Raw genomic sequence first — 25,609 nt, forward strand, 5'->3', positions numbered from 1 at the left:
TTGAACCATTCTCCTCTGACCTCTGGCATCAACAAGGCATTTTCACCCAGAGAACTGCTGCTCACTGGATATTTTCTCTTTGTGGGACCATCCTCTGTAAACCCTAGAGATGGTTGTGTGTGAAAATCCCAGTAGATCAGCAGTTTCTGAAATACTCAGACCAGCCCATCTGGCACCAACAACCATGCCACGTTCAAAGTCACTTGATTCACATTTCTTCCCCATTCTGATGCTCAGTTTGAACTTCAGCAGGTTGTCTTGACCATGTCTACATGCCTACATACACTGAGTTGCTGCCACGTGATTGGCTGATTAGCTACTTGCGTTAACGAGCAGTTGAACAGGTGTACCTAATAAAGTGGCCGCTAAGTGTAGATAGATAGAAAAGCTAAAAGCACTGATAAGAGACAAAAGATAGGGCCATAATATGAACTTTAATATGTACTGAATACACACTGAACAGTATTAATTATATAGTACATTCAGGGGTGTAGTGGTAGTTGATGAGCTGGGTGCACTACTAGGTAGATGGGTAGGTTACTGAGGAGGAGGTGGGAATACTCTAATTTATATTACAGTGGCTTTTTGTTGATAGGTTGATAGCTCAGTTGTCATGATGAATTCTCCGCTTGTGTTTCAGATTGCAGCTAAGATCGGAGGTGACGCTGGACCACCCATGAACAACAACACTGCAGCAGATAGCTTTCCATTCACTGCACAGAAACGACAGCTGGAGGATGCAGGTATGACGACACGACTCAGTGTGCAGTCTCCTTGATATACTGCTTACAGACATGTCACAACACACACACACACACACAGTTACAGTAGATATCTCTGGTTTCCTCACCTGACAGATGAACCCGAAAGCAAGAAGCTGGCTGCACAGAGTGACTTGGATTCAGCCAATGCATTGTGTGAGTTCATCCTGTTATTTTATGCCCTGTTTACTTTTTGCGTTGTGATGTTTATAACTCACAGCTGACACAATTTAATATAGACTTCCAGGTGCACAGTACTTCTGTTCCAGTAGTTTGCCCCTTTGCCCTTGTCTGTCCATGCTTCCCCTCCTCTGTGTCTCACAGTCCGTCAGTAATCCAAAACCTCTCCCATGCTCTGTTTTTTCAACCTCTGTTTTCTGTTGTTGTCCCATCTCAGCCATTGGTGCCCAGCTAGCTGCTCTTGCACAACAAAGGTGAGAACTCAGAGCTTTCTGTTGATGAGGGTGTATTATGAAGAAGTTTTCGGCCCTTGTATCATGACAGTGGAGAAAAACATGATTGTGGTAAAAATGTGATTATAAAGTTTCCTGCCTGATTTGTTGCCTCTTTTTTGTCCTCCTCGCTTGCTGATGGTGTCAGACCCACCTCCAACACAGAGGAATACAGTGTACCAGACAGCATGGTGGGACTCAGTGAGTGCAAATATTGATGCCGAACTGTGTCTGCGATTATATGGCAAGAAAACAGACGCCACTATTGAGAGTGTGACCCACCAACATCACAGTTTGCTCTCTCTTCATCCACAGTTATTGGCCGCGGAGGTGAACAGATCAATAAGATTCAACAGGAGTCAGGCTGCAAGGTTCAGATAGCTCCAGGTACTGTCTGATAAACAGATGGCCACAGTTTTCATTATAGTTTATGACGTTATTTCCCTTTTGGCTTAAACTCTTATAATACATATGTACTCTATGTGTGTGTGTCCAGACAGCGGAGGACTTCCAAACAGGAGCGTGTCTCTCACAGGTTCCCAAGACTCCATAGAGTGAGTATTAGACTTTCTAGAAACAGGTTAAAATATTCCAGGTTTCGCCCTCATTCCAAAAAAGAAACTGTTTATATGGCTGATAAAAATATGAATATTCCACTAATATTGCTGTTTACATGCAGCTGTGCATACTCAGATTAACATGCTGTGGCATGTCATTTAGTGGAACAGCTGGAGCCGCTTGTCAATTAGCTTCTTTTTTAAAAAAGTTTTCGACCGGTGGTGGACTTGTTGGACCGTGCAAACACAGCCTCCCTTTTTTATTCTTCTAACCATCTTCTTGAAAAGGTTGTTGCGATATTAAAAACCTGTCTATGTCCAAGTCTTTCATGATGTTAAAAGTAGCCGTGTTTCTCCTTCCGACTAGAAGTGTGGGCTTTTCTTTTGGGCATGCTTCTCTTCCCCGGCCTTGCAAACTGTTAGCAAGAATATATCAGATTTTTTTAGAGTGATGTTAAGCATAATAAAAAAAATTCTAAATACCGATTCACTCTGTTTGAAGCCCCGTTCTCTCATGACCTATTGCTGAATTGCTCTGTGTCACTTTCCATTTTATCAGCTTCATTACATGAGTTTGTGAAATTTATGATGCGTAACATCTTCCTTTTGTAGGAATGCCAAAAGGCTGTTGGATGAGATAGTGTCACGAGGGAGGGGCACACCCCCTTCTTCCTATCATGAGTCCACCAACGGGCAGAACGGCACGGTGCATGAGATGATGATACCAGCTGGCAAGGCTGGGCTAGTCATTGGAAAGGGTGGAGAGACCATCAAACAGCTTCAGGTATTGGAATGTTGCAGTGTGGTACCTTTAGTTTTGTATATGAAAATGTTTCATGAATAGAGCCAGGAACCTATTGATTTTTATGCTGCAGTAGAGTCAATCACAAAGATGCACATTACCATAATCTTTGACTGTGGAACATTTCAGGAACGTGCAGGTGTGAAGATGATCCTGATCCAGGACGCCTCTCAGGGACCCAATGTCGACAAGCCTCTGCGCATTATAGGCGATCCCTACAAAGTCCAGGTGCATTCATAAAAATCATGTCAAGTTCAACATAAATGTGTGTTGCTGAGTTGCCACGTGCTGTAATCATAATGTGTTCCTTTCCTACCTTTCAGCAAGCCCAGGAGATGGTACAGGAGATTCTGAGGGAGAGAGACCATGGTGGCTTCAGTGAAAGAAATGACTTCGGTTCCCGAATGGGGGGAGGCATGGATGTGAGTGTGTGTGTGTGTGTGTGTGTGTGGAGGGGGATTAGTGGTGGGGTTAGTTGTCTTTGAACCAAAACCAAGTCTATAAAAAAACTTCTGTTTCCCACTTAGATCCCCGTACAGAGACACTCAGTCGGTGTGGTTATCGGGCGAAACGGAGAGATGATCAAGAAAATCCAGAACGATGCTGGAGTTAGGATACAGTTCAAACAAGGTCGGACCCCTGTGTCTTTTTTAATGGGTGCATTCACACATTTTCCTCGTTTCTTGATGTAATATTTTGCATGAACAGCACATTTGGGTTCTCATTAGTGTCCAGACTTGAAAGTTTAATGTCTGAAGCCAGAGGTGTCTCTGTACCAGATCTCTGTACCAGACATGTTTTCTGCTGTCCCCTGGACGACAGGACGCCATTAGTCTTGAGCCCTGCTTTTTTACCTACGCTAAAATTGGTGTGACACAGCAGAAAAACATGAGCCACTGTCATCATTAAGTGTCGTCTTATTTGCTGATAGACTGACTTAATGAGGTAAATATCCGCCAATACCTATGCTCAATTGATAAATTAGTGCATCCCTGTATGTCACCAACTGAAACAGTTAGCAAATTCATAAAAAGTGGATTTAAATGACACTATCCTAATTGAAGATTTTGTCCTTCTTTTATAGACTTTTTTTTGTCTTTTACCAAATGATTAGTGTAAATTAAAGATACCAAACACCAGTGTTAACCGTGTTATCAGTTTTTTTAAATTTACAGGTAGCTGAATACACTGTTAAGTCTCATTTTGGTGGAAGTTCTCCAAATATGTGAATGCCTTTACACACGAGTTTGTGTGTGCAGAGCAAATGTTCTCTTTTTCACCTTCGAGTGGTATGCCTACACAAATATTGGGTTCATCCCAATACCTCATCTCGCATCCATGTTTCCCTCACTTGCGTCTCTTCCTCGCGTCTTAGCTCCGCCCTTGTCAGACACGGGGGAGAGATGCAAGGAGAGAAGAAATAAAGAAATATGCCTCAAGAGAAATGACAAGTCTTTTCCTCTGAAACGTCACATGAAGCGATATCCATTTGTGATGACAGCAGCAGATGATTACAGCTTTATTAACAGCTATAGAAACTTAATGGAGTTTGTGTCTGCACATAAAATATATATATATATATATATATATATATATATATAATGATACAGATGCAGCTATCAGTAGCAGGGCAGCAGTCTTTTGTCTCTGTTAACAAACACCTGCACATGAAGAACAACCTGCATTTCATTCTATATTTTACTGTGCCCCACAGAATGCCTTTGTATTTTTTATTCATTATTTGCATTTGTATATATTGATATTCTGACTGTGAGTTCATTACTCAGTAACCCAGAATATGATGATGGTGTAATGCTGGAAATGATTTATAAGGCCAAATGGCTGCACTCGTATATCTTCTCTTCCCTCTCCTCTGAAAGCTTCCTCGACTCCTTGACTCCTCCAAGTGCATGTAACGAATTGAGACGTCCTTCAAGATGGGGGGTGTCAATCGATTTCTGGGTCAAGTGATCGAGGATAGAGGAGTCGAGGAGGGATATTGGGATGAACCCCTAGTGTCAAGGGCAGACATGACTTCTTCAGTGTGTTGAACTGAGTGATTTGTCACCACTATAAGCAGATAGCCTACACTTGGCGTGTGTGAGGTCTGGAGTTACAGGGTTTGGTGTTGATTCTCAGTACTATAAGTAACGTGATTCAAAATATCAAAACTATAGCTCATATGTATAATAATACAGCAGATTTTAATCTTTCTTACAGATGACGGGACTGGTCCAGATAAGATCGCCCACATCAGTGGTCCTCCTGAACGCTGCGAGCATGCTGCCCAGATCATCAATGACCTGCTGCAGAGCATCAGGGTCAGGGAGGAAGGACAGGGGGTATGGATCACTCTTTCTTACATATGCATGGGGTGTCAAAATGTCTAAAGCATGCATATGTTCACTCATAAACCAGTAGACATAATCGCTAGAGTGTAGCACAGTATCATCTTATCTGGTTGTGGAGAACAGTGTGTGTGGCAGCAGGCCTGGGGCAAATTTTGTAGCTTCTCCGCATAGTGTTTGCATCAGCAGTAAGATGAAGTATCATGCTATATATAGACATAGCACTGAGGTGTTCTCTCTCTTCCATCCACAGGGTCCCCCAGGTCCTCCAGGCATGCCTGCAGGCAACAGGGGCCGAGGTGGTGGACAAGGCAGCTGGGGGCCCCCTGGAGGGGAAATGACTTTCTCTATTCCTGCCCACAAGTGCGGACTTGTGATTGGCCGGGGAGGGGAGAATGTCAAGTCCATCAACCAGCAGACGGGGGCCTTTGTGGAAATCTCTCGACAGCCACCTCCCAACGGAGACCCCAACTTCAAGCTGTTTATCATTCGGGGCTCACCGCAACAAATCGACCATGCCAAGCAGCTCATTGAGGAGAAGATTGAGGTATGTAGCAAGATTGTTTTTTAGTTACATGTAGGAAAACTGACACCTTTTTTCTTTTTCTTCATTTGATGTGTGATTATATTATGTCTTACAGGGTCCTCTGTGTCCTGTGGGCCCGGGGCCAGGTGGACCAGGTCCTGCTGGTCCAATGGGTCCCTACAACCCCAACCCATACAACCCCGGACCGCCTGGGGCACCTGGACCACCACAGTGAGTAGCTACAACTAATGTGCAGCTGTTTGCGTTGCTTTACAGTCACATTTAAAGGGACAGTTCACCCCCAAAATCAAACTAGATTATTTTGTTGTGAGTTGCTGGGTGTTAGCTATAGAGATGTCTGCCTTCTCTCCAGTATAATGGAACTAGATGGCACTCAGCTTGTGGTGCTCAAAGTACCATTTCATCATCATGACACTCTGCAACTCACACCGAAACAATCCAGATTGATAAATAGCTCTACAGGTAAAAGGGAGAATAATTAGTTTGGATTTTGGGATAACTGTCCCTTTAAGAAGATAAATTTTCTCATCATATCAGGATGATGAATGAGAGGTTTTTAATGATAAACATTTTCTTTTCTCCTCAGCGGTGGTCCTCCAGGTCCTCACCAGTACACCCCTCAGGGCTGGAGCAACACCTACCAGCAGTGGCAACCCCAGGCACCCCATGACCCCAGTGAGTCACCTTTGACCTCACTGCCTCTCCTGGTTTTCTGGGATCAATGTTTATTTTTGCTCATCTTAGCATGTTCACATCCCACGACAGTACTTTCATCCCAGGCTGTAGGTTTTATACGCTCCCAGTCATTTCAGATGAGTAATGGCATTTTTTTCTAAATCTGTGAAGGTCAGCAGGAGTACTGATGGAAATGTTGTGATTAGATGCACTGTCTTCACTTAAAGCAGCTCTGGCTAACCCTGTCTCTGTCTCCCCCCTGGTCTCCAAGCCCGGTCTCCAGGCCAGTAGCAGGGGCTCACCCTCACCCTATGAGGACCTCACCCCCTCCACCCTGCGTCTTTTCTAGGCAAGGCAGCAGCCAATGATCCCAACGCAGCCTGGGCCGCCTACTATGCTCAGTACTACCAGCAGCCATCGGGGGCTGTGCCAGCCCAGTACCCTGCTAACCCACCTGGAGGTGCCCAAGCATCAGGGGACCAGACTCAGCCCACACAGACGCCGGGGGGCCAGCCGGATTACACCAAGGCCTGGGAGGAGTACTACAAGAAGATGGGTGAGACACCATCTGTAACTTTACCTGCTGTTAACTAACAAATGTTAGGTTTATTTGTGGTGAGTGAGTGTGTGGGGAAACCCTGGAAAGTCAGGTGGCTACCGTCAGAAGTTCAACACCATGAACTTTGCATAGTGGAGCAAAATCTGTGTCTGTTCACGTGGGTGGCAACCGCTTCATACCCCCACCACCGTGTTGGAAACTGCGTCCCCTCTGCTGCCTTCCACTCATTAAAATAACTTGAGGCTGTGAGTTACTGCACAGCAGGGGCTGCCCCCGACCAAGAATTTTCCTAGTCGACCAATAGTTGTCATTTAGGGCCACTAGTCAACTAGTTGTTCAAATGTTTACGATATTAATTTAATTATTGAATTATATATTTTGGGCGGGGCAACACAATGGTTTGAGGTAACATTGTTAACACTGTGCTACATTACAGAGAAATACAAAACCGTACTAATGAACCTGCATTAATATAGGCCTATATTTTATCTACAAGTGCACGTCACACACTGAGCGAGCCGCCTGTTAATGGCTCTGTGGGCTAATGGGCATGTAGCTACTTCCATGTTTCAGATGATACATCATGTTTGTAGTTGACCAATGAAGATGAGTTTACATATCACCTTGGGTTCGTCCTTCACCTTCTCAAAATGATCCAACACTTTGGATTTCCTGCCCGACATGTTATTAACTAGCCTGTGGAATAACCGCAGGTACCAGCCCTGGAAATTAGAGGCCGTACACATGCTGCGTCTTTGACCACCTGGAAAACGTAAGGTCGGGCGCTTGTCTTAAAGTCGAAGTGAAAGCAGTAGTGTGTAGGGTCATGTCTGTTTTGTCTGTCACCTCCAGCCCAGGCAGGTGGCTCTGTCCCCGGGACAGCACCTGCAGCCCCAGGAGCAGCCGGGGGCGCATCATCAACGACAGGGGGTCAGCCGGACTACAGCGCAGCCTGGGCGGAGTACTACAGACAGCAGGCTGCGTACTATGGACAGACAGGACAGGCTCCCGGCCAGCCAGCCACTCCCCAGCAGGGACAGGTTGGTACAGAGGCTGCAGCCAGGTTTTCACCATGTTCCTGTGGTATCACAGAGGTACGACACATTTTAGAGTTTACAATAAGAAGTTGATCCTTCACAAAAGATTCCTTGTTTGTATTTTAGACGCAGTGAGAGTTCATGGCAGAAGGTCTCAGGAGAGAATCCAGGATGAAGAAGGTGACCCTGAACTTCAGGCCAGGATTTAGTCAGATTTTTTTTTTCTTCTTCTTCTTTTTAATTTCCTGTGAGGTGAATGAAAGCTGTCCTCACCACCACCTGGATACTTTTTAATAAAAATGTGAACTGAACAAACGTTCTAGTGCTTTGCTGCTGAGGGGAGGGAGAAGACTGATTATCCCGCCATGACAGGTAAACGGCTTCTCGATGCCTCTACATAACATTTATATACGCCATTATAAACATGGAAGCCTCGAAACGCTTACTGAATTGTGGAGGAGTTGCCAATAAATCTATCTCATCTTCCTTTTATTAACTTCCTCAGACTTCTAAATCCCATTTTTGAAGCTCCTCATACCCCTGTGTTATATTTACTGAACTGCGCATAGCTATTAGGACTATAATCATGTTGTGTATGTGGTACAGGTAATAATAATACATCAGAGGAATCCTTTTTAAAGCTCATTTGATTTGCTCAGTGTTTCGATTTTTTCTTTTTTATAAATTGTCACATTTCCCTCAGCCAAGGCTTGCATGATGTTTCAACTTGTGTACACTTGGATTGTTTTTCTTTTTGCTCATGAATGTGTTCACTCGCAGCGTTTTGTAAGAGTGAGAGTTTTTCTACAGTGTTGATTCATGCATGTGGGCTGACTAACAACAACTGCTGAGAGCTGCTAGAGGTAGATGATACAACACTCAAAAGTAAGGCACCCAATGAAGAGCAGGGCCGCCCTTCAGCTGCAGAACAGTGTCAGGTTTTGGACTCAGATATTCACAAAAGGGTTCAAAGGTCTCTGTTAAAGTGGAAACAGACAACTTTTTCCCCCCAGTGTTTTTAAGTGGTATTATTGTTAGCGCTGCGGTCGCAAAGACAACCAGATCACAGCCTTTTTTTAGAGGGTTTGTTACTTACTGACAGGGTGGAACCATGCCACAAGTAAGTCTCAAGTATTTGCAGCCAAGTCCCAAATTGAGACAGGTAGATCCCAAGTCCTAACCTTTTTTGAGTCCCTGACAAGTCATAATGTGCTCTTCACCAAATGTATTGCCATTTTAACAAGAGAGTTATTATAAATAAAAGGTATACTATGCAGGATTTTCCTTAAACAAAACAATGTGTAGACTCTTAGGGAGGTAATCCCTATCATCACTTATGACCTATTAGAAGTGTGTGGAGGTGTGTTTTTCTGCAGAGACTCTGCCCTCTGCCTGTGTTTTCTTATTTCAGTAAGGAACACTTAAGTCAAATAAAACTTTATTTCCATTTGCAGTATTATATTTGGTGATATGGCTCTGTTCTGGGGCCTCTCCACCCTTCCTTGGGGCCTATGCAGAAAGCAAGGCAGAGAGAGCATACCTCTCCGCCCTTCTACGTACCTGCGTGGAAAGCCATAAGGCGGAGAGAGCACACCTCTCTGCCCTTCCACATGCAAATGAGGAAAGCCTAAGGCAGAGAGCAAACCTCCCTGCCCTTCCATGCGCCTACATGGAAAGCCTAAGGCAGGGAGAGCAGCAGCAAAGCCCCGTGGGAACAGAACAGAGCAACATCAATGACAAGCAGAAATGACACTGCTAAGTCAGACACAACATGAAAAGGAGGAGCTGGGGTGGAGACAGGTTGCAAAGCAGCTTGCAGAGGAAGTAGCAACAGTAGCAGGCAGGTGTTTGGGACATTGATGAGTGAGTTCCCCCCAGCACTCATGAAAGGCCAGGGCTTCATTAGAAGATCCAGATTGTAAGCAGCAGGCATCCAAGAGACAAAGTGCGGATAAAATCGTAAATATAGTGAGGCTGAGGTTGACTTGTACTTTAGCTGGTGAGCATGTTTATATACAGTAATTGTCAACCCTGCATAGTATATCTTTACATTTACAAAAGTCATGAAAGCTTTTTGAAATTTGCACTTGTTAAAACAAATTTGTTGGAAGTTGTGTCTCCATCTGGGCACGTTTCACATACTACAGGTTATTTTTTCTTGACCAGCACGTAGTTTTTGTGCGTACACAGATTTGTCTTTATCATATTTTCCACCTGGCACTCAGTAAAGTTACATTTATTCTTCTGCAACTTGACTCGATGTTGTCAAACTGATTCAAACAAAGTGGATCTGGGGAATTAAGTGTCGACTCTGTGGTTACAAATTGCATTAATGGTATGTGACTCAGGAAATGAAGGGAAATAATTGATTTGTGTTACACTTTTAAATAACTTGCTTTTAATCTTTGGGCTCGGGGGAAGGTGTCAAGTATTTTTAAGGCTAAGGAATGAAGTCCATTCGAAGTCAGGAGTCATTGGAATTGAAGTCCAAGTTGAGTTGCATGTCTTTTTTGGATTTTGTCAAGACTACCGTCATGTCTAGAGTCCAAGTCACGTGGCTTGAGTCCACCTTGACATCGGTTCCTCTCATCCTGCAGCTGTCCATTGAGTGAAAGCCCGCCAGAGATTTGCTCATTTTACCTCGGCTTTTATCTCTCCTTCTTCGCCTTCTTTGCCTTCTCTGTCAACAGGGCTCTTTTTCTTTTGACACGTAGAGTTTCCACAGTTACTTCAGTTGTCCCACCATCTTCCGTTTCCACTACAGTGCATAGTAACTGCAAAGAACTCACTGATACTCCTTAGTAACTGGAGAAAGCTACTGAGAGCAACCGGGAAAGCAAAAGCTCTATCCTGTTGTGTTTTGGTTGCACGTTTGACGCACTTTCTTTGTGCCATAAATCGAACATTCACTTTGCTGTGAGATCGTACTCAGTGACAGACAGAATTACAGAGTGAAAGCGAGGCGCATAGGGAACCACTCTTAACGCAGATGGTGTCATTATTCTAAAGCCATTACATTGTGCAATTAATACTTACTTCACAATACAGCAAAAAACTTATCCATTTCCACTTTAAACATTTTTTAAGACTTCTCGCAATTTTGTCACACGCCCATCTGCCGTTCAACCTCTTTGACTCCTGAAATGTCCATTCAGGAAACTGTTTTTTCACCTGAGAGTTTTTGTATCTGGGCTAGAAACACACTGACTCACTGTGCGGATGGAAGGCCAAAACAGAAAGAGAAAGGTGCATTTTCTCTTAAATTTGGTTGGCTAAGTGTGAACAATCCTCGTTATCTCATATTGCTCAAAGAGATTGTCAGACCTTTTAAAACCAACACCTACTGCTAGTGGGCATTCACCTTGACACAACTGCACATCTCTCTGTGTCATGTTGAGATCATGTCCCCCTCTGTTGTCCATACAACCTCTCCTACAATGGGGACACGTCATGTGAGGTTCAGCCACCACACATTTGAACCATGCTGTGATTTTGTTTCATCTCAAGGTTGCACGTGATTGCTTTTTTCTTTACTTTTTTATGGATGCCAACAAGAATGTGTCGATCTTTTCTCCTTCCCACAGTCATTGTGTGTAACAGATTGAAAATTTAGTCTTCCAATGTGTCTCACTTTATTATGTACATATAATCAGCAATATAAGGCTGTTGGTTTTGACTTCCAGAGATGTATCAGGTATGAATCTTGTATTCTGAACGGCAGCTGTGAGCCTGCCTTCGGCAGCAGTGTTGATATTGTGAATAGATGACCACCAGCAGCAATACTCTGAATTAAAATGGGGCAAATGTCAATTACTTTAAAATGTGTGTTGAACATTTTGTTGTCTTCCCTGTTCTTTTACAGTGTACATAAAACAACTGTCACCAGATATAACAAAGCACAGTTGAGATAAATCACCAGTAGATGTCACTATAAGTCTTCAGATTAATCAGACAGGACTGCGCAGGTGATCCCGTTATTGACAAAAATATTTTTTATAGATGATCTATTTTTAAATGAATAACTGAATCAGAAATCTGTGAGGATGGTCCTGTGAGTTCAGTTTTAAGTGGCAACTCATGGTGGCTCAACACCCGTTTCACCTCTTTGTGGATGTGACATTGAACCTTGATCGTAGAAACCTATTACAGGGTTTGCACTGATAGAGGCAAGTAAAATTCAAGGACTTTAAAGTACATTTTCAAGAGCTCCCTTTTTTTCCCCCAAGGATGAAATTGTATTCTCCACAACCATCTTTCTTACTGTTAAAAAGCAGAAAACCCATACCAACCCATTAGTGCTCTAGGCTCATACCACAAGCATTCAACAACAACTGCAAGCACAGGCAATCTCGACTTTCTACTTTAAAGCATTTATCCAATACGTTTCGTAAAATAATTTATGATTCTGTTCTCTGTTTTAATTAAAGACCAATTTAAAAAAAATTAAAGTCTGATTAAGGTATTCCAGTACTTAAATTCCAGAGTATTAAATTCAAATAAATTAAACACCTTGTATAAATGCTGCTAGGTGTGCTTTAACACTGGTTCTCAACCAGTAGTCTGCAGACCTTCAGGGGTCCTTGAGGGAGTCCCAGGGGATCCCCAGAAAATGAGGAATAGTATGTTTTCACTACTTAATTCACTACAGAGATGAGCCAAGTGTGAATAAGAGTCATAATCATGACTATTTGCATCATATGTGTCACTTCTCCATAGTTATTTCCTCAAGTGTAGTTGACAACTGTACTCTTTATCATATCTAACAACAGAAATCTTTTCACAGAGGTCCCTGAAGTGAAATCTAATCAGATGGCAGTCTCTGACATAATGTGTATCAATTTAGTGGTCCATGACATAAGAAAGGTTTTACACTTGTCTGTAAAGTTACTAGATACATTTAATACTCCATACTTTTGATACAATCATATAAACCTGTTTTACCTGTTTTTGTGTCGTACATTCTCAGTTTTCACACTTAAAAGTGACAACACATTTGTTAGGTGACAGTTTACTGCAGAAGCTGTTTTTTGGTTTCATAGAACATATGTGAAAGGATTTGTGGTTTCTGTTCCAGTGTCCTACTTTGTACATTGCAGCAGAAGTGATAACAGACAAGTGTGTATGTTTGTGTGCGAGTACGAGCCAGGAAGTCTGTTTGTTAAACCAAAGTGTCAGATTTAGTCAGACTGCGGCTGCACATCAGACCCACACCCTGTTTATCTATTTGCCACAATGATTAGGAACACTGATGTGCTGAGTTGTGTGACTGCACTGTTCAAAACAAACACGTCTACAAGAGTGCAATTTTAAAAATTCTTTAATTTATATCTTTAAAATTAAAAACATCTGAATTGCATTCTACCACCTCCAAAGGCACAGTCATACTTATAGCAGACCAAATTCATAAAACACTGCCACTGAACATCTTTTTTTCTCAATTTGTTTTGTACATAAGAAACAATGCACTATAAAAATGACCAAACATTTTTTCTTACTGGGTAAACAATGGCCATTCTATATGCTGTAGATCGTTAAAAGACTGGAGTGATATGTACTCAGCTGTGGTAGCGTTAGACTCCATGTAAAGGATGATGTGCTGGTTTGAGGGCTGGCGATGCTTGTTGAAAACGTGTGCATCGCAGCTATTTAAAGACTTTGTATTCAAAAAATCCAAAAAATGACATGTCTACAACAACCAATCTCGACGAACAGTGTTTAAGAATATGGATGTCTGAAGCAAAACAAAGCCGTTGGCAGGAGGGCGGAAACGCAGTGAGATGAAAGCACAGTGGAGGGAGATGAGTGTCGGTGGAGGACTGTGCAGAAAGAGCCATCTTGCCTCTCACCACGCAGCGGTGAGCAGGAGATGTTCACACGAAATCTGACACCTGCACACCCACCGTTACAAAACACACCTAAGACTTCAAAGAAAATGAGAAACATTTCAGATAACTCTGTCGGAGCTTTTAAAGACAATAGTCAGTATGTGCAAAGAGGCAGGGCCTTAGCCTGTTTGTGGAAAAGTCATCAGATATGATATTAGGATTGGTAACCGAACGTACAATCACAAATCAATAATGCACACAAAGGTTGCTTACAATGTGTGACAACACAGCACCATACACTGCACAAGAGGTTCACTTAGTGACAACGAAATTCAAAATAGTGGATAAATATACAGTAGAATATAAGTATATCACTGTTCTTACTCAGGCACAGTCCTCCTTAAAACATAGATAATTTAAAGACAATGGGATCAAAGCAAACAGGTTTGGCACACACATGGAAAAATATACTGAAATAAGGCGAAAAAACGACGTCAAAGGAAAAATGAGACCACAGAGGATTGGATGGACGGGAATGAAGCACTTTGAACGTAAAAATATGACACATACAGTACCTCCCTCGTGGAACCAGATGTTCAATAAAAGAGAGAGGATTTTTTGCAGCAACTAACGGGAGCCCCAATTCCACAGCCGTAGCTTTTTCTTTACAAGTGTGTATAGCAGCTGCGACAGGCACTCCAAGAACACAAGAACGTTTTCTTAACAGGCGAATCCAATAAAACGGGAAAGCTACGCACGTCTCCCAAAATCAAAACCTGAATGCCTTACAAAATATCTACAAGAGGAAAACAGTCAACACTTGGCATGACTCACAAGCACACAACCAGAAACACACACACACACACACACACACACACACACACACACACACACTTGTACGCACGCCATCATGGGAAAAAAAAGCATGTTCGGTCAGCCTCCAGGAGTAACAGCAGAGCGGTGTGACCCCCTGTGTTCAGACAGAAAACACACACACACACAAATAAGACAAACCCACACAAAAATCCCAACCGCCTGCTGTCTCTCACAAATGTCTCTCCCCCTCTTAACGACAGTTTCCTACAATGAATTAGTGACAACTAAATCAGCAACTGTTTACTGCTGAAGGTCCACTTTGCACCCTCGTCCTGTTGGAGTTACCTCACACACATGCACGCACGCACACACACACGCACACACATCACAGTATTTTCAAGACCACTTTGATACGGCAGTGACAGTTTTAGGAGGATCAAGGGTGAGCTGAAGTTTCGAGGAGACAGCGAGGCTACAGGTTGCAATGCAATGACACAAAGAAAGAAAATAACATGCCTGGCTTCTTTTTTTTTTTACAGATCAATACAACTGAGGGTTAAAATGCTCTGTGTTTCTCTCGGGGGGGTTTCAAGCCACATCCTTCTGCAGCAGTACTCAATGTTTCGACTGTGTGTGCCTGTCAACAGGTGGGACAGTTACAGTATGCAGCGACAGTGCGCGCACACACATTTACAAGATCTATATACATGTGTCGAGTGTATAAATTAGTGTTCTTTGTACATCTGTGTGTGTGTGTGTGTGTGTGTGTGTGTGTGTGTGTGTGTGTGTGTGTGTGTGTGTTTGTGTGTGTGTGCATAATCGATATAATCAACCCACGTCTAGTAGTGTTACTCTGTGGTTAGTTGTCAGCTGATCCGGTTGTGAAGAGGACTCTCTGGTCCATTCTGGCCAGCTTGGCAGGCGGCTCCAGAGATTCGTCTCCCAGCACGGCAGCGTCCGAGGGTAGGGACAGCTCCTGACCTTCCTCGTCGCTCTCCTCCTCTTCTTCCTCTTCCTCTTCTGGTAGAGATGAGGGGTAAAGGGGTTAGTCAGAAACAATGCTTGAAACATGAATGAAGTTAGTTTGAGAAACAGAGCCCAGAGTGTACCTTTGTCAGGATCCAGCTGGTTTAAACCCCGGCCTAAACTGGCAAACTAAGAAGAGAAGGATGTGTTAGTACGGTGAATATATCTCCTATGATTTCGTTCATCTATGTGTGTGTGCTTTGGTACCTCTCCCATGACAGCAATGGGGGTCTCTCCTTTGGCCTGGGCCACTCTGTGCTCTATCAGGTAGTACATGTACTCATCGTACAGCAGGCGGATCAGGTGAAAGGAACCAAAACTGGCTGCACTCCTCAGGGTCAGGTCCCTGATCACCATGGAACTGCGGAGCAGAGACGGTGAGAATTAAGCAATCAGTAAACATGTATACCGAAACTGTAACACTTCTTATTCTTGACCGTAAACAGGAAGTATTGTTTAGTGTTTCACTATGACAGAGGTAAAAGGATTAGTGAACTCTATGTTGAGTTCTCAACTAATAGAGATTTACTAATACAGTTTCGCATCAAGTTCATTATTCATTAAAGGAATACACCCCCCTCCCGATGATCATTTGTGCATTAACGACAGCAAAACCATATCAAAACAACCGTTTACAAACTCTCACACAACACACGCAGTATAATCCAAGTCTCATTTATCCAGCTGAATGCTCAATACTTCCCAAACACACGCATTTTCACTTACACTGACATTTTTAAAACACTTTTGCATAAACAGTCTCACGTATGGACGAGTAGCACGCCTGGGTAAGCGTGTTTGAGCTCTGCTTAACTGAGAGCATGAAAAGAGCTCAAACACACGCTTGTCCAGGCGTGCTACTCGACCGTATGTGAGACTGTTTATGCTGAAGTTTTTTTAAATATTACAGTTATAGTGAGAATGCATGTGTTTGGGAAGTACTGATCGACTGGATAAATGACACATGGATTATACTGCATGAGTTGATGGATGTTTTAAACAGTTTTGCTGTCGTTACATGTGCCCCCCCTTTACTCCAATTCATCAAGAATTTTCTCAGTTTTTGGATTCTTCGTTCACCATGTGGGCATGTGAGAAAATTAAAGTTCTCCTAATGAATTTAGTGTAACATGGCGTGAATGATCGATATACAAGTGATGATTTTTTTGGGTGAAGTACCCTTTAGAAAGCAAATTCTGCCACCTGTTAAATAATATCTGAGTGAACGGACATATTAATCTACACAACTGAAATAAAAGCAACTTGAAAGTGAGTGCTGGTCAGTTTATTACTCTGCTCTTTTAATAGACTGATCTGACATCTGGTTCTTTCACAGTGTTTCCTAGTTTATTAAATTGATTTTATTGTCTTTGAATCTTTGCTTGTGGCTTTAGTTCCTTGATGACCTCATGATTCACTTCACTACAGCTGAGATGCTATCTTGTTACTTGTGGTCAGGTTTTTATCACACTGATGCAAGATAACAAATTTCTACTGTTCCGTTTTGTGAATTTTTGACATTGTTCTTGACCAGCCATGACTTCAAAGCTAAACATGCATCACAACTGTGCATTCACACTCAACAGTGATTCACTATCAGAGCATAGAATGACCTCATTTACTGAGCAACAAAAGCTTGTAGCTAAATCTCACAGCCTCGACAAAGACAACAACGTAAAAAGGGAATGTCCGAATGTCTCCCGTCACACCTGTAAAAAGACCACTTGAGTAGGAAAAGCTTGGCGGCCTTGGGGAAGGCAGGGCTCTGCTGGTAGGGCTTTAGGACTTGGGAGACCACACCATCCAGCCACGCGGCCCACTGCTCCAGGGAGTTCTGCTGCTGGAGGGTCAGCTTGAAGTCCTGCTCCAGCCGCTGGACAACACGGTCCTCACACCGGCACACCCATGAAGCCTGCTCCTGCAAAGGGTGGACAGGACGGGGGCAACGTGTCAGTAAGAGGCAGTACCAGCAGAGGACATTCTCTGCCAGCTTGTCTTAGAGCAAGACACTAAATCACCACCAAGTTCATGGCTCTGTATCGAACCACATGCTGTACACTGGAGGAGAAAGACAATGAGCTTCTGAGAAAAAGAATGAGGGTTTGGTTTACATTTCCTGGGTAGGAAATTTGCAGATAAGACTGAATAACTAACACACGTGAAACCTCGTCAAAACCACAAGCTACAGCAGAAATTGTTGCATATGCACAAAACTAAAACCCATGCAAGATTAAGCCGCAAAGACTGAAATTCACATGAGTGGTGCCAGTGTTCAAAGACTAAACCAACCTGGACGTTAGCAAAGTCAACACGGTTGAGGTCGGAGAGCATCTGGTTGATCTGGGCCGTGTTCTGGAGGACAGCGCGGGCTGCCTGGGCGAGGTGATTCAGACTAGTGTAGCGACGCAGTGTCTGGGCAAATGCATTGGCTGATGTTACCTGAGAGACCACAAGGAGAGAAGGATGACAGGACATCAAAAATATATTTTACATAAAGGCACGCATACATACAAATATCTCTACAAGTGACCTCCTGTTACAGAGCAGTGTACGTTCAGCTCTGGCCTTGGCCTTAAGGGGACAGTTCACCCCAAAATAAAAAACCTGTGGTGCTATTTATCAATCTAGATGGTGTTGGAGATATCAGCTGTAGAGATGTTTGCCTTCTCTTGAATATAATGAATCTAGATGGCACTCAGCTTGTGGTGCTCAAAGAAAAACTAAACAGCAATGTCTCTTTGCAGGAATCATGACCTGGTTACTCAAGATAATCCACAGACCTTGTTGTGAGCAATTTAATGTGGGAACTATTTTATTTCTACTGAACTACACCCACCAACAGTATCACCAAGCAGTAGGTAGCGTGCATCTACTGCTAGCTCACCTAGCACCACTGAGCTAGATAACCTTACAGCTCAGCCGAGGAGGACGCCATTAATGCTTCAATCCAGCTCTGTAACGAGCATGAGCCTCTCGTCCATGAGCAGGTGCCAACTTCCTTCTGCACAGTGATACAGTTGGTGGGTGTGGTTCGCAAGAAAGAAAGTAGTGCCTATATGAAACTGCTGATGACATGGTCTGTGGTTTATCTTGTGTAACCAGGTCAGGATTTCTGGGAAGAGACTTTGCTGTTGAGTTTTTCAGATGTAAAGTCTTGGCACTTTGAGCACCAAAAGCCGAGTGCCATCTGGTTTCATTATACTGGAGAGAAGGCAGACACCTCTACAGCCAGTATATCAAACACTGGACAACTCACACCAAAACAGTCTAGACTGATAAATAGCATTACAGGTAATTGACTTTGGTGTGAACTGTTTCTCTGTTCACACCACCACAGCAAGGAAAAGTCCCACAAGGGAAAATGGGTTTTAGTTTTGCAGTACATTCAAAGTATTAAACCAAACAATTTCTAAGCTTGCAGAAAAGTATGATTGTATAATATCTGATCCTGCTAGCCTACAAAGCTTCCTCCATGGCTCAGAACACATGTTTTTCCACCAACTGCAAGTTAATCCAAGGGGAGTGTACCTTGATGCGGACCATTTCCTCCGGGATGTTCATCATGGCATTGGTCAGCCAGCTCTCCAGGCTCTTGGCAAAATTGCGGATGGCTTGAGTTAAGGCACCTGGAAGCAGCAAGGGAAAAAAGGGATGAGAGACTTTAGTATTGGTCACTTGAGATTATGTTATTATTTTCTTATCCCTGACAATGTACCAGGATAAAGGACTATCAAACAACTGGTGAACATAGCTAAGTTTCTGCCAAAGAAACAGATTTCTTAGCTGTGTAGCGTAAATGCATTATCAGATTTCCAATGTGATTCCAATTTACATGGAAGACAACAACCTAAGGCCCCGGAAAATATTTCTGTGGCAGCAATGCAGCAGAGTGCAAAGAAAGACTCTTTCTCATAGCCGTGTCAAAAATAGTTAAATTCAAAGTCTGACTAAAATTGAAACCTAAAGTAATCAGTCTAAACACCAGTGAGTCAGTTTCCACAGCAGAGCAGTAGGCGTGAAACAAGGAAAAGCTTTGTGCTCTCTTACTACAGAGCCAGTTCACCAGTCCAAATGTTTCGCCAAGAAAAGACAATTTTCACAGAAATGTGGGATTGTTTGTGAAATATCGAGCAGGCTGATGTTGTCATAGGCTCATTCTAAATAGTTCAATTCGGCACTGAGGTTAAAAAATAGCTCTTAATCTGCATGGGCATATAATGTAGGTATGGATAAAGTGGCTTTAATGGCAACTGTAATTATTTTAGAGTAAATGGGCACATTTTAAATCTAAAAAAAAATGTCAGACACAAAAAATGATCTATCCATTCATTTTCATCCGCTTGTCAGGGCCGGGTTGTGGGGGCAGCAGGCTGAGCAAGGTGCTCTAGATGTCTCTCTCCCCCAGCAATGCTTTCCAGCTCCTCCTGGGGGATCCTGAAGTGTTCCCAGGCCAGATAAGATATATAATTAGCGTGTTCTGGGTCTGTCACAGGGCCTTCTACCAGTTGGACGTGCCCAGAACACCTCTTTACACCCTTAACACCCTGATAAGATGCCCAAACCACCTCATCTGGCTCCTTTCAACACAAAGGAGAGGCAGCTCTTTTCCAAGCTCCCTGCGGATGTATGAGCTGCTCACCTATCTCTAAAGAGGCAGACCCTTCGCCATGTCAACCACACTGTTGTGAGCATTAGTACTTGTGCGGAGTGCTGTGAAGTTTAGTTGATTCAAAACACACATTTAACATGACTTTAATAGAGACAATTTCTAACACAAGTACACAAATCAGCTTCACTATTACTCACAGCACTCACAAAGCACTTGTCTTATCTGGACACATTTTCCCCACAAATACAACATGCTAATGTTTTTAGCACAAGCCTATGGCATTTTACATTGTATAATTTAGCCTAGCGATCTTTTCCTCTTCTCATATAAAACCAGGGACAATAGCAACATTTAATAAAGGTGACTACAGAATTCAGCTCCATCACAACTCACAAGGTTCACTGACAAAACAATTGTCTTATACTGAACATGTTTTCCAAACAAATATAACATGCTAATGTTATTAGCAAAAGCCTACGGCTGAGCTCAGCCACCCTACAGAGGAAACTCATTTCAGCCGCTTGTATCCACATTCTTTCAGACACTATCCAAGGCTCATGACTACAGGTGAGGGTTGTGAATGTAGATGGACTGATAAATGGAAAGCTTTGCCTTCTGGCTCAGCTCCTTCTTCACCACAACTTTCCAGCCCAATGCCTTCATCACTGCTGACTTCATGCCAAACCAATAGTCCATCTAATGCTCCATTTTACCCACACTCACACAAGACCCCCCAAAAATATTTTGCATTTACTTTTTTGTTCAGTGTTTTTTATATATATTTTCTTATGCACATATCACTCTCTGCTTTCCTGCTTAATCATATTTCTTGTAGAGTCTTACTGGGGATGGGCCTGAGGACATCAGGGATGAGGATCTCCACCAGGCCCTGGTACAGGCTGTTGTCACAGTCCCGGCTCCAGCGCAGCACCGGATCATACTTGCACAGCAACACCAAGCAGGACTTAGGGAGGCGCTTCTCTGACTCATCATGACTGCCAACACACACACAAGCCAGTTTTAACTACTACAAAATAGTGCTGTTATTGCAAACAGAGAATTTTCTGACTGAATTTTGAATATCAAGTCTCAACCACTCACACAGCCAACGTGGCATCTCCAGCCTGACTCTGGCTGAACCTCCAGAAGGTCTTCCACAGAGTTTCCACCAGGGTAAACTGCAGGTTGACCATCACATCTAGTATGGCCTGACAGAACACAGAGAGAACATCTGACTTATCAACAATTGAACAGAAACAAAGAGAGGAAAACAAGGACATTATCTAAATAATGGATTTTACTCTCTAATGTTGGTTTGACTTCTTCTGAACCATCTTCTCCCTCAGCTGTCTAACATGTCTTTTCATTTTTCAGTTAGTATTGTCCTATTCTATACTCAGCGGGTACTTTTATTTAAAGCAGTCTTCCTGTGTCCCACTAACAACTAGATAGAAAAGGGAACCTCATAAATACTGAATGGGTGCCTGCCAGCAAACTGATCCTTGCAGTCGGTTACCTCACAGTGTTCTCTGTACAGCAGCTGAAAGCTCTTTATATGCTCAAGCTCAATTCCCTCTGGCAGAGACTTCCCCTGGAGGTCGATGTCTGGGAACTCTGGGAGAGCTCTGGATGCATCTGGAACACAAGGACACTGGATAGTCAGCGAGAAATCACACTAAATGCAGATTAAATTACCTGTAAATAATATTGTATATTGTATTTTCACAATAATACCATCAGACTCCTAAATCTTTTTGGCAAATCCTTCAGCATCACTTTTAAACCTGTAGGTATTTGTTCACTAGTCTCACCTAGGAACTGCTGGTACTGCTGAACCTGGGTGCTGATGTCCACCTGCCCTGACCCCTGCTGCTGTTGCTGCTGCTGACCTGCTCCTGCTGCTGTGCCATTAGTCATGCCCTCTACTTTATGCACAGGCTTCAACCTGATAGGAACAGACATAAAATACACAGGATAACATAGATGAAACATTCAGTTCGACACAAAGACGATGAATAAAAAGAGGGCCCAACCGGCAATTCTGTCTTATACAGCAGTCTTATATATCACTTACATACAGTTTCTATATACAAGTGAGGGAAAATAAAAGTCAGTTCAGTTCAAGCTTAATGTGTTACAGTGGTGTAATGACAAATATTAGGTGGGTGTGTGTGTGGGGATGTTCGTGTGTGTACCTCTGTTTCTGTGAGAAAGGCTGCTGCCTCATGGCCAGATGTTGCTGATCTTCCATCAGACGGAGAAGAGAAGAGCCTGCCTTGATCCTCAGTCCGTAGTAGTGGTATTTAGAGTTACCCCTGTCAGGAGCAGATGACATGTTTTTTTACATAAAATTGTACATGTGTTGGCAAATCTGTCTCTCATATTAAATCTATAAAGGAGAAAACAAGTAGAAGAGAGGGTTTATGTTGTCTGTATAAACTTGTGGTAAAAAACATATATCCTTCATTTCATATAATACCCTAACTAAACATATGGTATTGTTTAATTAAACCCATATTACCAAACATTTCCAAAAAGTCAATCTCACTTGCAGGCTCTCCCCTCCTTCATCAAACTCACTCACCCACACACATGCTGTCTGTCTTCATCTCTACCCACATTTCTTCCTACACTGGGCAAACGTTTTGCTCTGCTCCGAAGGGCTCTATAGATTTTCCTAGAAACATCTCCATTGTTCCCCTGTAAGAAACTGTGCCTGGGTGTTCACTAATTGGGACCTATATGGACAATACTGTGTATATAAAGAGGGTGTCTGTGCTGCTGATGTGCATCGCTCTGTGGGAGAAAGTGTTGTGTCTTTCTGTTTGCTTGCTCTTTGTGTGATGTCATGGTCATATCTTATATTCATAAAAATACATTTGAAAACAACTATGTCGATATACAATCCTGTCATGTAGCTGTAGTGCACCGCTATTGATGATCCGTCTTACCGTGTGCCCAGGCGCCGTGTGCGTAGCCCCATGAACACAGATCTGATGAGTTTTCCAAAAGAGGCAGCATTAACAGGCTCTAGTTTCTGCTCCTGGCAGTGCAGCAGATAATGGCAGTAGAGGGTGGAACGTGGCAGACTCACTCCTTCAGCTGTCTCATAGTTGTCCAGCAACCACTGTACCTGACACGCAGGCAATGAAAAAAGAAAATAGCTGGTGCAGTTAGCAAAGCCAATAGATACAAGCCGGAAACACACACCTCAACATACAGTATACACACAAAAAAATATGTTCACTTAATTGCAAACACCACATTTTTCAGTTAGTACATGCACACATTTTTTTTAATCAATAAATTATAGAAACACAAACAAATCCATTCACATATACAGCCTGTCGATCATTTGGGAATGAAAACACAAATACGTTTGTTTGCGTGCCGTGGCATACAACTTTGGTATGCAATGAATTAATGACTTGCAATACTGATGGGATGTTTGCCAAACGGGTAGGTTGGTTACCATTATCATATGGGGTTCAATAGGATGAATTTGGGATGAACAATAAATATAGTGTTGGGGCATCTCAGGCACATTAAAAATGCCCCTCGTCACATGCACTGTAATGATATGAAAATGATGAGGCCATGGTTTTGTTTTCTCTCAGGTGGAAACCACAGTTAAAAATACCTTATGCTACAATGAGTTTTATAAGGATCAGTACTCAAAGTGCTGTATTTTCTGGCCGTGAATCTCCACATTTTTAATTGTGCTTTCCACTGGACAAAACTATGACGTCATCAGTGTGCGCCACCAAAGGGGTTGTGTGGATGAGAACAAAACGAGAAGAAATTCCTGCGCTTGGCGCCTCTGCATACCTTCTTGTCTGCCGACGGCACGCTACTCTCCTCGCCCTCTGTAATACTCACAGTGGCTGGGGAGGCGCGGGCGGTGTGTGAGTAGTTCTGACTGTTGCCAGCTGCCCCTCCGCTGCTGCTGCCCAGCATGTAACCCCCCTGGATCACATAGCTGCCTGCTGCGCCACCGTTGGTGCCTGCCCCTTCCCCTGCCCCATTGGTGGTACCACCTGTGGTCACCACTGTGGCCCCTCCCCCTGCTGCACTGGTGGGCTGGGCAACAAACATGGACACCCCCCCCGTTGTGCCAGCAGTTACGGAGACGGTTAGAGGTGTGCCAGGGGTGGAGGGCTGTGAGCCTGAAGTTGGCTGCCCTTCGTAATACTGGGCAGCTGTGGTCTGGGTGTACAGAGGTGTGTCAGTGTAAGGAAAGGTGCTGGAACGGCTGGATGAAAGACATAACACGATGCGTTAGAACCAAAGCAAACTGTTGGAGAAAATAAACTGTAGAAAGGAAAAAGTTCTGTCTGGTGTTAGAAAATGACGGTTTTATTCTCACATGGTGCTGGTGGTGTAGTTGTTGTCTCCTCCTTCCACATACTGCACTTGATTGGTGTACACATGTTGCACTGGCACTGATGTGAGTTGCTGCTGGACCTAACGAGACACACATACATGCACGCAAACACACACACACACACACACACACACACACACACACACAAAAATCCAATAAATCCCTGCCTGCCTAGTTAGACCATATCAACTGTATCATCTCCTGAGATCATCTTTCATGTAGTTTCTTTTGAATGATAACATATGCATTTCTTAGCTACAGACAGACTCTCTGTTCCCTTAACTATATAGCAGCAGTCACCCTTGTGTCCCTGACCTACTTGTAAATCCGTAGTTGTAGCCTGCGGTGGTGGCTGCTCAGGGCCTGAGCATGTGACTGCAGGGTGGGCAGGCACAGCGAGCGAGTGGAGTGATTGGTTATACTGACAGAGGTCCAAACAGAGGTAGATGGGCTTGCCGCAGCAGTCTCTTATGTTGTCTGCTGATGCCCAGACCTGGCACTCTGGCTGCCCTATCTCATGTTGCAGCTGGCATTCTTCTAGATTCTTATCCCTGACTAACGCTGTCACCTCAATGGGGAAGAACTGGAAGCCAGCAGTGGTAGTTTTGACCAAAGATGTGATTAGTTGGCTAATACTGTGACACAATGTAAGGCAGTTGGAAAGTTTGGTTGTCACTGTGCTGTGATTACTTGTGTGTATGTTTGTTTTCCACAAATTGGTGTGTTGGTCAGTGGCAGCACACATGATTGTCAGACATCATATTTGACCGCCTGTGATGAACTATTTTACAATGTGTTGACTTACCTCCTGGCTGATATGAACAGGCTGTAGACTGGTGACACTCAGCTGGGTGCCTGGCTCAGTCTTGGCTATCTGAGAGGTGGCCTGCACCACGGACCTCTGCAAAGATATGGATACTGTATGTTTTAAGTGTCAAGGAAACATTAACTTCATGTGGTGTTTGTGGGTGGGTGCATATTTTACCTGTTGAGCCGTCTGCACCTGCTGAACAACCTGTGTCGGAACTCCTGTCTGCACCACAGCTGGAGGGGGGCTAGAGTCCGATACGCTGTCACTTGAGTGAAGGGAGCCCTCTGAGGGACAAAGATTGGCATCAGTCTCAAGTTTAAGGCCACTGCACACCAAATGTGACATAACCTGTGGGACTCTTACAACCGCAACAAGAGAGCGGAACAGAGCGCACAGTAAC

General features: G+C 43.5%; 2 protein-coding genes across 8 annotated transcripts in view; one reads left to right on the plus strand and one right to left on the minus strand.

Annotated features, from left to right (window-relative positions):
* Positions 1 to 11,553, plus strand: part of LOC126405869 (far upstream element-binding protein 2-like) — a 12,767-nt gene extending 1,214 nt beyond the window's left edge. Inside the window, exons 2-18 of the mRNA XM_050069859.1 lie at positions 641 to 743; positions 858 to 917; positions 1,159 to 1,195; positions 1,362 to 1,414; positions 1,529 to 1,600; positions 1,710 to 1,767; positions 2,383 to 2,554; positions 2,702 to 2,800; positions 2,896 to 2,994; positions 3,100 to 3,202; positions 4,793 to 4,914; positions 5,174 to 5,467; positions 5,562 to 5,677; positions 6,054 to 6,142; positions 6,492 to 6,698; positions 7,554 to 7,741; positions 7,865 to 11,553. Coding sequence (XP_049925816.1) covers positions 641 to 743; positions 858 to 917; positions 1,159 to 1,195; positions 1,362 to 1,414; positions 1,529 to 1,600; positions 1,710 to 1,767; positions 2,383 to 2,554; positions 2,702 to 2,800; positions 2,896 to 2,994; positions 3,100 to 3,202; positions 4,793 to 4,914; positions 5,174 to 5,467; positions 5,562 to 5,677; positions 6,054 to 6,142; positions 6,492 to 6,698; positions 7,554 to 7,741; positions 7,865 to 7,873 — 1,881 coding nt within the window. The 3' untranslated portion in view covers positions 7,874 to 11,553. The remainder of the gene's footprint in view (positions 1 to 640; positions 744 to 857; positions 918 to 1,158; positions 1,196 to 1,361; positions 1,415 to 1,528; positions 1,601 to 1,709; positions 1,768 to 2,382; positions 2,555 to 2,701; positions 2,801 to 2,895; positions 2,995 to 3,099; positions 3,203 to 4,792; positions 4,915 to 5,173; positions 5,468 to 5,561; positions 5,678 to 6,053; positions 6,143 to 6,491; positions 6,699 to 7,553; positions 7,742 to 7,864) is intronic.
* The window catches only part of rfx1a (regulatory factor X, 1a (influences HLA class II expression)), a 21,223-nt gene continuing 3,380 nt past the window's right edge, over positions 7,767 to 25,609 (minus strand). For 2 of the 7 annotated variants that reach the window (XM_050069848.1, XM_050069851.1), the window contains exons 3-18: positions 25,384 to 25,493; positions 25,204 to 25,299; positions 24,381 to 24,478; positions 23,843 to 24,266; positions 22,966 to 23,147; positions 22,210 to 22,329; positions 21,826 to 21,959; positions 21,531 to 21,649; positions 21,116 to 21,222; positions 20,858 to 21,009; positions 18,934 to 19,031; positions 17,695 to 17,844; positions 17,115 to 17,323; positions 15,613 to 15,766; positions 15,489 to 15,534; positions 13,039 to 15,399 (exon numbers count right to left, since the gene is read on the minus strand). In XM_050069848.1, coding sequence (XP_049925805.1) covers positions 15,239 to 15,399; positions 15,489 to 15,534; positions 15,613 to 15,766; positions 17,115 to 17,323; positions 17,695 to 17,844; positions 18,934 to 19,031; positions 20,858 to 21,009; positions 21,116 to 21,222; positions 21,531 to 21,649; positions 21,826 to 21,959; positions 22,210 to 22,329; positions 22,966 to 23,147; positions 23,843 to 24,266; positions 24,381 to 24,478; positions 25,204 to 25,299; positions 25,384 to 25,493 — 2,360 coding nt within the window. In that variant the 3' untranslated portion in view covers positions 13,039 to 15,238. Of the gene's footprint in view, positions 7,780 to 13,038; positions 15,400 to 15,488; positions 15,535 to 15,612; positions 15,767 to 17,114; positions 17,324 to 17,694; positions 17,845 to 18,933; positions 19,032 to 20,857; positions 21,010 to 21,115; positions 21,223 to 21,530; positions 21,650 to 21,825; positions 21,960 to 22,209; positions 22,330 to 22,965; positions 23,148 to 23,842; positions 24,267 to 24,380; positions 24,479 to 25,203; positions 25,300 to 25,383; positions 25,494 to 25,609 lie in introns of those variants that run through there. The other 5 variants (XM_050069850.1, XM_050069849.1, XM_050069855.1 and 2 more) reach the window with 5 other exon arrangements.

Source organism: Epinephelus moara, chromosome 18 (assembly GCF_006386435.1).
Source record: "Epinephelus moara isolate mb chromosome 18, YSFRI_EMoa_1.0, whole genome shotgun sequence".
Taxonomy (NCBI): Eukaryota; Metazoa; Chordata; class Actinopteri; order Perciformes; family Serranidae; genus Epinephelus; species Epinephelus moara.